Raw genomic sequence first — 12,639 nt, forward strand, 5'->3', positions numbered from 1 at the left:
TATATAGCCAGGAGCACGTGACCGCCCCTCAGCCCGGGCGCGGGGCAGCCTGGGAAATGGAGTCCTGGCCACGCGGCCCTGCTCCCGCAATGGCCGCCGGGAAACGGAGTCTCCCAGGAGGGGCTTGCTGGGAGCTGTAGTCCAAGGCATAGCCCTTCCCCCATAGAGATGGATGGGATGGGCAAGACAAGATGTATTGCGAGAGCACAGAGCGTAAAACAACGTGGGACCGTTTAACATTAATTACCATCATGAATATGCAAATGTTTCAGTGCCCAGCAACCAGAAGTTTCTGAATGAGTTTGCTGGGCTGCCATATAATAAAGGTTGGAAGCTGCTGGACTAGGAGACAGGCAGCTTCCCCACGGCAAGGGAAAAGCAGGGCTCAGGGGAGGACGGTATAGCATTGCGCCTTCTGATTAAAAACTAACTAGGCTTGCAGGAGGAGAGCTGAAGAACTGCATTGTGCAAAAATGCTCCCTCTAATTTCTTCCATCTCCGTACAGATCAATTTTGTTATGTGCAACCCAGGCACGTGCAGGCGCTTCCCATAGGAACACATGCTGCTGACTCTGGGTGGTGTGGGTACTTTGCTAATCAGCTGGACAGCAGCTGAATCGCTCCCACCCCCCACATACACAGTTTACAGTGAACACTAAGCCCCCATCACAGCTTTTTGCTATGGCACAGAGATGCCTCTAGACTAGAGTGACAAAGTCCAGCTTTGCCCAGCGGTGCCACTGCCAGGAGCTTTTTCATTTTATCAAAAAGCAAAAGCAAAAAAAGCTTTTTTAAATGTAAACTATCATATTCACATCCCAGAGCTTTAAGGCACCTGGTACTGACTGCGGTCAGAAGACAGGCCAGTGGGCTAGATTGACCTTTAGCCTGGCACTTTATGGCCACTCTTATGAGCTGCAACTCTGACAAGGCATATTGTGAAAGGTAGAACCAGAGAGCTAGGCATAGAGAGGAAGAAGTCAAAGCCTTTGCTATTCTACAACTGTAAAGTACCAACCAGGGAAGTAGTTGCACAAAACCAAAACACTTAGCCATCACTAAAAAACAATATTTGCTTTGTTTCCTTGACTATCTTCTGTGGAACACAGCTCTTTGTCTGCCCACAGCAAGAGCGTGCAAGGACAGCTCAAAGGAACAAGGCTGGTGTAGTCTCCAATTTTTCAAAATAAATTCCCTTTATTGCAAAGGTTCTTAGCTTAGATTTAATATTACTCACCCTTCATGTATAAAGAGTACAAAACATTGAGTGATGTAATACCCTTGATAACCACCGGATGGAGTATGTGCAGTGCTGTAAAGATGCATTCAGCAGAAGTGTCCTTGAAGCCTGGGTGCATTTTCAGTCACTGAGGTCTCCAGGAGGGAAACGATTCTCTCATTCACTCCGCATACAACGCCCACCAAGCCCACCAGACCATTAAACACAATCTTTACGGTTTAAACCCCACAGCAATCATGGGCTGGTTACAAAAAGCAACAAGGATGGAGAAGCAAAAGCGGAAGGAGCCAGATGTAAGGAACAGAAAGTTAAGATTAAAACGGTGACTCCACAAAAAAAAATGTCAGAGTAAACTCTACATTGAGGATGATATGAGCTCATCCCCTGAAGAGTTCTAAGACCAGCAAAAATCTGTTTAGAAAAATGGGCAAGAGATTTATGACCTGGATAGGTCATTTACGCTTAAGCCACCACCGTATCTTACGAACAGAACTTGAGGTTGAGTTTTTAGTAAGGATAAATAATGGGACCAACTGCAGTGAAAAAACCCAACTGCTGAGCTCTGGGTAAATTCAGATACAGATGGAAGAAATGAGGTGGCCTAAATGGAATTACAGAGGAGTCTAGACATGAGATTAGAAAGGCCAAAACCAGCAGGAATAGGCAAAAGCACCTTATTTCAGAAATAGCGAGCAGCTGTAGCCTGAAGGGGGGGGGGGGTCGTCAAAGGGCAACTCAGCCAAAAAGCTGTTGTAGAATCTAAGCTTCAGCCTAGTTAAAAAAAAAAAAATCAAAACAAGAATCAGTTTGTGTATAAAAAAAGCTTTCCAGCAGATTCCAATTCTGACACTGAATTAAGTTTTTTTCCAGTCCACTATAGAGCTTGTAGAGGGCACGTTTCAATTCACGTAACACCAACTGGATTCTGTCTCCAGGGATCCTATTTCTAGCTCTACTTGTTAAAGTACACTACTAAATGCTGTTCTTAAAAGGGCAGGCAGAAAGACAACAAGCAACACTGTTTTCCATCAAGTAGGAATCAGTCTGGAAAAAAAAAAAAAAAAAAACCTTTTCACAATATAAATATGAAGCACATTGGATGGACGGTGTCAAATGAGACAGGGCCCAGGGAGGCAAGCGAGGGCCCAGTTTCAATGAAGGAATTTTGTACACAGCATGCCACTAGCTTTTTCCACATATTCAGTAACTGTCACTTATCCCTACCAGCGGATGAAGAATGGGACCATCAAACAATTTTTGCTCTTTTAAAAAAAAAAAATCCAAATTTGGGCCTCAATTCACATGGAAGTTTTCCTCTCCATTTAATTAGTGCTTAGCTATAAGGAAGTCAAGTGATTGATTTAATGAAGCTGTTCAGGCAAAGAAGCAGTTGACAAAGGGGATTTCGATTTCCCCTTTATTTTACCTTTTATTTCCAGTACTGGCCATTATGTTTCAGGGGGAGAAGAGGTGAACCTCTGGCTGATCCGCCCTCTCACCCTACTCTTGAGGGATTCTTGAATGAGCAGTTGGAGGCTAACAATACAGATGCACAATTAAGTTTATGTTTTCAGTCAATGGATTAATTAAGAATCTGTATGCACCCAGAAACATCGATACAAAAAGTTCAACAAGTCTGTCACTACTGTACATTTTCTATTGTGCCTCTTGCATGCCAAGAACCCACCCCCCACCCAGATTAAAATACAGGTATCTTCCCAATCTATCACTGATGTAGTAAAACAGATACAAAAAGGCCAGTTGCCAAAAGCATAACACCTCTGTATGCAGAGTTCACAGTCCTTCCAATTCATCAGTAGCACATGCTGATCTTCAGCAGAGAAAGCAGGTGAAATTACTCCAACTTGTTTTAAGGCTTTTCTTGGCCTCTTTACCCTCATTGATTTAAGTGGCCAAGGCCTCCACGTTTATTAAGCAAAGATCCACGACACAACACAGAGCCACAGCAATTTCAGAGTGTTTATCTCTCAGCTCAAGATTCAAACGTGACAAATAGGACATACGCCATCCAAAAGTCAGGTAGAGGGAGAATGCTGGGTGTTGTCCACAATGAGGCCATGATATAAAGGGGCTTTCAGAGTCTTTTTAAAGCAAAACCCAGGGGAAAACCACCACTTTGGCATTTAAGCGAATTCGGCCCTGGGTGGCAACACTGAGCCTGTCCCGAAGTCTCTGTTTGTCCCCACGACAGGTACAAAACAGCATGTTCTCTCATATCGTCCTGAAAAGCAACTCGCCATCACCCTGGAGGGGATATGTCTCGTTCAGCATCTCTAGCTCTTCACCCGCAGTGACGCCAAAGATATGGCACTGACACGTCTCCGCAAAGGAACTGGGAGCAAAGAGTTCCAGCACCTTTCATGCAGGGCCTCCGCTGAGTTGTTTCATCATCTCAAATCCAGCCGGGAGATAAAGGCTCACAGACGCATCACTAAATAGCATCTACGGAAGCCATCATATTTAGAGGGAAGGGGGGGGGGGATTGGAACAGATACATCATGGTTGCCATCTGTAGGCTATTCCCATGAATGGAGGCAGGGGGGAAGAGAGACCAGAGAGGTTTGTTAGGGTTCTAAGAGGAGAAGTCAGTATTCCAGCTGTTTGAAACTATGAAGATACGATTGTCAGACGTGCACATGCACAACATTACCTCCCCACTAGCTAGGCCTTTTCTGATCCAACTCAGAACCGGGCATTTCCTGCCTGGTGATGGCTAATGTCATAACCTAATCATCTGAACACATCTGCTTTGTATTATGTTTCTTGTAAAAATATTTCATGTTTGTTTATAAAAACCATCTATTTACTCAAAAACCTGACATCCTGGGCAAATATCAATCCAGGCCCCGCTTTATTAGAAGTTGCTTTTTATTTAGGGCATCTTTTTTCAAGTGATACTAGGTGCTCTCACAAAGAGGGGACACATGCTCAGGCATCTGTTTTAGAAAGCAGGGGTTTTTTTAAGCCCAAGAGACCCAGCAGCTGCTGTCCTGGAAATCTATATGTAGGCTTTTTGGCATCATGAAGTTGTCAGTAGCTTTAAGCACAGCCTGCAGGCTCTTGCTATGTAAATCTCTCTCAGTGCTGGTTCCCGGCTGTTCCAGGTTAATGAGACATAAAAGTCAATATGCCGATGAAATGTCACCCATTGCCAATGAAGGTGCACCAGAGGTTTTTCACTTCCCCTCCACCCCAAAGATCACGAATTTTATGTTTTTAAACAAAACAAACAAACAAAAAAAAGAGTCATACGGGAAACAGACCATATCATTAGCTAATTCATCCTCAAATTTCATTTTTTCCTCAAAGTCATGTGAGCTTTAAGAGTCAAGCCACACTCGTCCATATAGAGGGCGACCTTATAAATCCATGAGACTGGAGTTCCTGATAGTCTTGACAGGAAGGAGAGAACTAGGATCAAATCACACTGTCTCAGACAGACAGACAGACAGACACACTAAACTAACAGGGATTGGAGGAATGAGAATAACACCTTTAAAATGCAGATGTCTGACAACTTCAAAGAGAAGCTTTAAAAAAAAAGTAGTCCCCGTCTGCCCCCCAGTGCAGCTGGAAGGTTTGTGAAGGGAGGGAAGGGGTTGAGGGGTTGCTGTGTATGCCAGAGAGGTTGCTGGGTTGAGTTATTAGAATAGATGTTCACGTGCAAGGCTCCAGCACGTGACGGAAGCCAACACCCCTCCAAGTGTAACCCACTTATCATTAAACCCATAAGACACAAAGGTAAGTTTCTATCAATAGCGAAGGACAACGCAACCTGGCCCGTTTAGCCTCACGTCTGCAACTACTTCCATTTTAAACGTCAGAGGTTAAGCAGTGCACTAGCATCAGCAGCAGGCTACATGCCAGAAGAGCAATGGGCAGGGCAGGGCAGGGCGTCACCTGCCCGAAGGTACAGCGCAGTAACAACAAAGATCAGGATCTTTACAGAAGCCTGCCGTGACTTTCCGATCTCTGCTTGCATCCTTGTGCAACAGGCGAGGGTCTTTGTGTGTGACGAGAGGTGGCTACAGGCTCTCCTAGTCCAGTTCCCTCTTACTTTAAGATGATGTGGTAGCTATCGTTGGTTTCAGCTGCAAAGAAAGCAGAGCAGGGTAAGACCTCCCCAGTAAGACAAGGAAAGAAGGTGAAAGTCAGTGTGCCTCTTTCTAGACCAAGACTGCCAAACAAGTGGTTGGAGAAGAGAAATGAAGGAGGGAGAGGCACACAGACTGGTTTATAATGGCACGTTGAATGAATCCAGTTACCTTTCATTGTGTCCAGGACAAAGCACGATTCATCTTGGAAATTCTGTATCATCTGAAAGAAGCCATGAAATCAGTTGAATCCATTAGCCAGCGTTTGAGTTTAGGAACAAGGCTCACATTTCACGTAAGCAGTTACTCAATGGCGCGCATGAAAGAGCTCACGGCCTCTCAGTCGCTACAGTGCTTTGGGATTTACAGAACACACCGGCAGTAACACTGCCCCTCCCTCCCACCTACCGGGGGAGAGGTCTCTGAAATGCAACAGAACCAAACCAGACAAAGAGAAGAGTAGATTTTAGGACTCTAGACGTGAGCACAGAAGTTCCACCCCAAATCCTCAGAGAGACAGTGTGAAGCGCACACACATGATGGCCCCCTAAGAGTAGATAGGCCCCAATTCCCCTTCGCTTGCTTCCCCAGCTATGGGAGGGAGGGAGATACGACTAGGTAGAAGCCTAGGAAGCTGCAGCCAGCACTCTCTCTCAAGCTCCCTTCTCTCCGCAGGGACCAGCAGTGCCTGGCGGAGTGCCACGTCTCACTGTCGACGCCTGGGGTGACGGGACAAGCCTGTCGCAGATGGTCTGAGGCTCAGCTTCCTGTAAGGGCCGGCTGCCCTGTGCCAGTCTGCTTACAACAGAGGGGGAGTGGCGATATTCTGATATGCTGGACAGGCAGCATTCGGCCAGGACCATTAGCATTTATTTTTCGACTCAGGGCAGAGGCTCTGTTTCCTGCGGCACGTCCCGAACGTGAGAGCCCACTGCCAGCAGGGAGGCGCCGATTAAAAGCTTCATTCACTCTTCTAGAGACTGCGCTGCAAGTTGATGGCAGGAACCACTGCAGTGCAGCACCTACCTCCCCCCTCCCCGGTTAGGGCCAGCACTAGATGAGTGGTCTGAGCAGGTGGCAAGCCCAGCTGGGCATCTCATATCGTAGCCTCTCAAGCAGCCTTGTCCCTGGGTAACACACAGGCTGCAGCTGACTGCCTCTCCTAGCAGCTCAGCTGCTCTGGGAAGCAAGGGCTGTGTGGTTCCCACAGGAGTTCGATGGATCTGAGAGCTCATTCAGTGCTTTGCCTGTAGACAGGATGGGTCAGCAGTTAGGAGAATACTCCACTGTGAGCCTGACTCATTTACACCAAGGCTCCTTCCCAGCTCTGACAGTGAAAAGGTGCCAATTTTAAGGCTCCTTTAAATTGCAAAAGTGATTCAAAGGAGTTTTATTTGCACAAAGATTCAGACTCCTTGCACACAAAGCAATCGGAGAAACCCACTCTAAATGGGCAATTCGAACTCTCCTTTAAAACACTGGGTGGATCAGACCTTAAGTAGCATGGCTTAAGTGCAGGACTGGAAGCCAGGAATCTCCCCCCCCCCCCCCCCCCAGGGTTGTATTTGGGTACTGTTTTGGCATCTGTAAAATGGGGCTAACACCTGCTTTGTAGGGCTGGGTGGAGGAGGAGAAGTTCTCTGACACGGAGGAACGCGAGTAGCATGTGTGTTCTCAGCTGTCATACCACAGTAAATTCAAGCCCCCTACTTGGAAAGGGTTAATAGTCAAACCACTGCTGTCTATTTGGAATCCTTAGTACGTTTGCCCATGACAGAGATCAGAGAACCAGACCAGATGTGCCACGGACTTAAAGCGACTGAGCCGCCATGGCACGGCAATCCCTCCAGGCGAGGCGCCAAGAGGCACGTACCTCGTCGCTGATCAGGACGTGTATTCCTGTAGGCCCCTGTTTGTAGATATGGCTGATCTGTCGAGAGGAGATACTGAAGAGCTGGGCTATTTTTTCTGTCAGTTCCACTGCCGTCAGCTCCTCCAGGTAGATGGCATGATACACTACAACAGGGACCCGAGCTGCAATTAGCTTCCGAAGCACCGACTGCAATAAAGCCTGAGCTGCCCGAATACGCGGAATATCGCAGGAGTGCGTAGGCGCTCTGGTCACAGATCACGGCCCGCCTGGGCTACGTGCTGTACAAACAGAACCAAAGGACGCTGCACACCCCAAAGAGCTTCCAGCACCCGTAACGGTGGCTAAACGGGACTCTGCCCCATTCCCGGCTGTTTCCACTCAGCCCAAGGAAATCAAAGCGCAATTGACGAGCCCCCTTGGGATCCTAGCGCCATCACCTCATAGGACATGGGGAAGCATGTGGGCTCTGGAGCAGTGACAAGGAGGGAGGACGGAGCCCACTGACTCTGCGGTTTTCTCCCAGAATGCAGAAAGCAGATACGCTGGCCTCAGGCTGCTCCAGAAATGTAGGTCACTCATTGTGTCTCGGCCTTGCTGGATTCTCACACAAGCAATCATTTACCAGGCCAGCATAGGCACCGTGCCAACAGCCGTCACTGCTTTGGTGGGCGAGGAGAAAACCAGCAGGTGGGAATGAGGGAGTCCTCTAGCAGAACCCTCCTTCTAACCCTATCAATGGCTGGCTGTGGGGGGAAGCGATCGGCCTCCTTGCTGCCGCTGGGTTACCGTCTGCCCTCTGGTAGTGAAACGTCACAATGGTAGAGGCTAGCCTGAGCAAGTGCAGTTGAAAACGGAGGCCGGCAGCCACACAATTTCTGCATGCTCCTCTGTGAGATTATGCGCGTGACGGCGAAGGCTGGAGGCACCAGCTGAGACTGAATCCCATTATACTGCCCACTGAACACTGATGGGGAGATGAGCTGAGCCCCGAAGAGCTCGAAGCACACAGAAACAGAGCCAGGAAGGAAGCGACTTGCCCAACGTGAAAAAGCCAGGATTAGAACTCAGGTCATTCATGTCCCAGTCCAGATCGCTACCCACTGGAGCACACTGCATCTCTTCTGAGATGACCTACACCTAGCTCCCACAGCCCTGGGGTACAGGGGCAGCATGCGAGGGGAGGAAGCACGTCACTCCTTCTGGAAACTCTTACCAAAGAAAGTACTGTTGGCTGACTCCCCATCCTCATGCTTCTGCTGATCCCGCAGCTGCTGAGGCTCCTGGCACACGTAGATGGTCAGCCTGGGCCGCACCATCCTGCGGGAGGGAGGGAGGGAAGGCAGGACAGGTGAGCACCACTGAGTTTATCATGAGCACTTTTCCTCAAACTCAGGTCCCATGCACCAGTTTTCAGGCTTCTCCATGCAGAAAGCCAGACACCCAGACCAGCCTTCAAGCAGAATTCCGAGGGAGATCTCGGCAAGTTTTCTTGCATGGAGACAACATGAAAATAAGCAGAGGGGCAGGTGCCGGGAAGGAATCAGGAGGCGTTTAGCCGTGGGGCCAATTACGGGCCAGGACAACTGCCCTTCTAAGTGGGATGAATAGCAGCTGGGAGTGGACAGGCTGGGGGTTAAGCCAGGGAGACCCGAAGCTGCGGCAAGAGCAATGGAGAACACTGGCATAAGTAGCAGATGAAGCTGGCCATGTTCCTAGGTGCTGCATTTTCTGAATCGAGCCAGCTACGAGATTGGACAAGGCTGGAATGCTCTCTCAACAGCCATCGAGATTGGTCCATTAATTCTCTGGAATGCTCACGCCAACACTTGCCCTGCACCTTATTGGAAATCCACCCTCTCCCCCCCCCCCCCCCCCCACACACACACATTAGTAACCCAGCATCAGCAGCTCCATGTCCCTCTGCTTGGCCGCAATGCCTGCACCATCGCTGACCCTCCCTGACACTCCCTCTCAGGGATGGCAAGCTAGTCCCATGGAGAGGCATGGAAAGCTCCTTAACAGAGAAACATGCCCACTAGAGACGTTTCTTCCGACCCCCTGCCACCTGAGGCCAGATTTTGCAACTGTCCCGTGCCCACGATTGGGACCAGATTTTCAAGAGAGCTCAGGAACCGCAACAGAAGTCTGGATGCTCAGAATTGCTCAGCACCCAAATGCGCAGAGTCCTTGAGAAACCTGGATCTCCCTGGCTGGGATTCCAGCCTGACAACACAGAATGTCCCTGATGGATGGTCTCCACTATCCGCTTGTGTCTATGCAGCTTGTGTCGTTCAATCCGTTTCCTCGACTTGAGCGTCAGCATGGACACTCTCCTGCTGACACAGAAAGCATCTGCTCTAGCTTCTCTACCCCAGATGTTTTACCTGCCTTGCATCCCCCTCGCCGTCCTCTCTCAACAAAACTCAACTTTTCCCCAGGTGGAAGCGGGCCTGCTAATCATTTTTGCTCCGTCTTTGGCTCCCTTCTACTTTTGTTCTATCCACGGCAGACAGCTCAGTGCTATCCCAAAACGGAGGCAAAGAACTCCTCAATTCCTCGAGAACACTGTTTTCCTCCCTACGCCTTTCCTCCCCACTCATCCAGATGACCTACCAATTTTCTCGCAGGCTCCCTCCCTCCGCCACAAGAGAGCCACAAGTGCCTAGATCTGAATCCTGGACCTTCTAGCTCCAAAGTGTCTCAGCAACTTCTCTCTGGCTTTCACCTGTACAGGCTTTGCTTTTTCTGAACTGGATCCCCACCCTCCAGGCCAGCTCTTGAAGGAGGATTTTGCACCTAACTGTGCTCGGCTTATCAACAAATCCCTGGCTTTTTCCTCAAGGTTTTGGAATGAAAGTAGCCAAGATATTTCTACCCGGTCACGCCGCAGAAGTCCTCCTTGGTCTAGGGTTTACTGAAGCACTGGGCATGATGACAGCAATGCACGGAGAAGTCAGAGGCCTGGTCTACAGGGATGCAATGAGGTGGGCTTTGTGAGCCTGTAGCTCTGATGGCAAAAGCCCTAATGCAGACGTGGCTGTATTGGTAAGAAAGTCCTTTCGCTGGGAGAAACTGTATCTCCACTAGGTCTGTTAAATTTGGTTCCATAGGTAACCGTGTCACTGCTGAAAATCTCAGTGGTTACACACATACGGCAGGCTCTGCCGTATAAACTCTGCAGTGAAGCCCCACCCCAGCAGTGGAGTGGGTTGGCTGAATGCAACCAACACCATTAACCAATAAGCATCAGCTCACCAGTTAAACGGTTAGTCGGTTACATTCCAACATTCCTAATCTCCACCCTCGGTGGAGCCCCACTAGAACTATCCCAGCCACCGTTTCTAAGGCAGGCCATGCCCAAAACGTGCAAGAGTTATAGGGAAGCAGCGATCCCGTGGCCACTGCTCTGTGGGGCATAAAAACCAACACCGGCTCCCAGCTTTTACAAGTTACGCACCGTCCCTTTAACGCGTTGAAGAGCCTGATGCCATCTGCGGGGCCACAGATCTGGATAACATCTTCTCTGGTTAGCTTCAGTAAGTCTGCACCTGGAATTGAACACAGCCAGGCGCCCATGGGTCGCCAGCGGGGAAGAGCGTGGAGATGGCGGTGAGTTCCGTGCAATGCATCACCGCCGAATCTGCCTCGACGGCCGCAGGATGGACTCCCGAGGGAGCCAACGGGATGGGGAAGAGAGCAGAGAGGGGCTTTCCTCACCAACCTGAGAAGTTTGTGAAGAGCCGGGAGAAAGTGGAGAAACGGTTTCGATGCAGCCACTGCTGGGCTTCCTGAGGCGTCGTCGTCGGCAGGAGGTTCTGCAGCGCGGGAACAAAACTATTACTTTCCTTAGAAGAGGCAACCGAAAGCCAACATTAGCACAGGTCAGCTAGATGACTACTGTTCTACGGTACGAGGCCTGGCCTGGGGTCCTGTACAAACACACAACACGCAGCTTACAATTTCAGGAGCACAGACGGGCGACTACAGACACACTGCGGGGGAGGGAAGGAAGAGGACGCACAAGGAAACAATGAGCTAATGCGGGTCAGCACAATAACGCAGAGGTCACAACAGGCCAGCTGCTCAGTTTTTGGAAGGCATCACCGTACAGGAGAGAGTTCTCACTCTAGATCATCTCTCACCAAGTAGGGGCCATTGAGGAAGAAGTTATGGGCTTAATGTGGAAATTATTTGGTGAGCTTCTTTGGCCCCAAGATGATAATGGCCCCGTCTGGCTTTAAAAAGGCCTATGAAATGTATCCAAGGGAAAACTAGCCAGCCCAGAGACAGAGAACTTGTCTACACGGGGAATTTTTCCGGAATAGCTATTCCTGATTAACATTGCATGTGGGTGTTCTTCTGGAGTCAGAGTGTTTTATTCCGAATTCTCTGAAGTGGATTCAACTCATTTGGAATCGGAGTGTCCACACATTACGTTAACCAGGAAGAGTTAAACCGCTTTAAAGTCATACCCTACCTTATTCCGGATTAACTGTCATGTGTAGACAAGCCCAGAGACCCCATACTGCAGCATACCAGCAAGCTCCTGAACATAGTCACCTAGAAACCCACAAACTTCCAACAGTAAATTTAGAAAATAGGATTAACACCATCCTTACCACAAGCATAAGATTTGAGGTGGGACTTACATCTGTGATCGGAGGAGGTGGCTCGGGTTGGTGGTTTGGAGAGCCATTTCTAGATTTTGAGAGAGAAAAAAAACCCCACACACCATGAGATGGGCATCTGTTCCTCCCCACCTCTCGGTCAGTGCAGCTCAAACGGACGTGTCTAAAATACACTGACAAAAGGCGTCACGGATTCTACACGGATTCCGGACACGCAATGCGTTTGAGAAAGCGCGCTCAGAAATCCGTGGGCACGGGTGGTAACAAACAGCAACCGGACTGTGTCGATGCCATTGGCATGGAAGCGAAACAGCCTGCGGACCAACCAACAGACAGCACTGCGTGAGCAAACACACGTGCTGGGGAAGGCGGGCGACTGGACGCAGGAGCAGCTCCATAAACGCGCGTTCAGTTGCCATTTGAGAGGAGAGGTTAGCGATCAGACTGAACAGCCGCCTAGATCTCCCGTTTGCTGCCGTTAGCGGCTTTTAATAGGACGCCCTGGCTTCCTAGGACATTGGAACCAGCAGTTATTTAGGGTAAGGTCATCAGACGATTCAAATGTTCCCATCCCTCAGGGAAGCTACACGTGGAGGACCGTCAGCCAGAGAGTTCTCGCTGCCCGCACTTACCCCTCACCAATGGTAAAACTGCTGTGGGAGCTGTTAAAGCCAGGAGATGGTGCATTGTTGACGTAAGTGATCTCTGGCCATGGAGAACACTAGAAAGGAAAACCCAGTGGTGAGATGCAAACAACACTGTGACTTTCCTGGGAAACTTTTA

The 12,639-nt window shown here is 49.3% G+C and overlaps 1 protein-coding gene across 6 annotated transcripts in view; it reads right to left on the bottom strand.

Annotated features, from left to right (window-relative positions):
- Positions 1–2,509: 2,509 nt before the first annotated feature.
- The window catches only part of TFCP2 (transcription factor CP2), a 42,791-nt gene continuing 32,661 nt past the window's right edge, over positions 2,510–12,639 (bottom strand). For 5 of the 6 annotated variants that reach the window (XM_075901696.2, XM_075901697.2, XM_075901693.2 and 2 more), the window contains exons 8-15: positions 12,489–12,577; positions 11,848–11,926; positions 10,950–11,043; positions 10,686–10,776; positions 8,442–8,545; positions 7,229–7,371; positions 5,527–5,578; positions 2,510–5,352 (exon numbers count right to left, since the gene is read on the bottom strand). In XM_075901696.2, coding sequence (XP_075757811.1) covers positions 5,315–5,352; positions 5,527–5,578; positions 7,229–7,371; positions 8,442–8,545; positions 10,686–10,776; positions 10,950–11,043; positions 11,848–11,926; positions 12,489–12,577 — 690 coding nt within the window. In that variant the 3' untranslated portion in view covers positions 2,510–5,314. The remainder of the gene's footprint in view (positions 5,353–5,526; positions 5,579–7,228; positions 7,372–8,441; positions 8,546–10,685; positions 10,777–10,949; positions 11,044–11,847; positions 11,927–12,488; positions 12,578–12,639) is intronic. The other variant, XM_075901694.2, reaches the window with a different exon arrangement.

This window comes from Pelodiscus sinensis, chromosome 31, assembly GCF_052426305.1.
Source record: "Pelodiscus sinensis isolate ZL-2025 chromosome 31, ASM5242630v1, whole genome shotgun sequence".
NCBI lineage: Eukaryota > Metazoa > Chordata > Testudines > Trionychidae > Pelodiscus > Pelodiscus sinensis.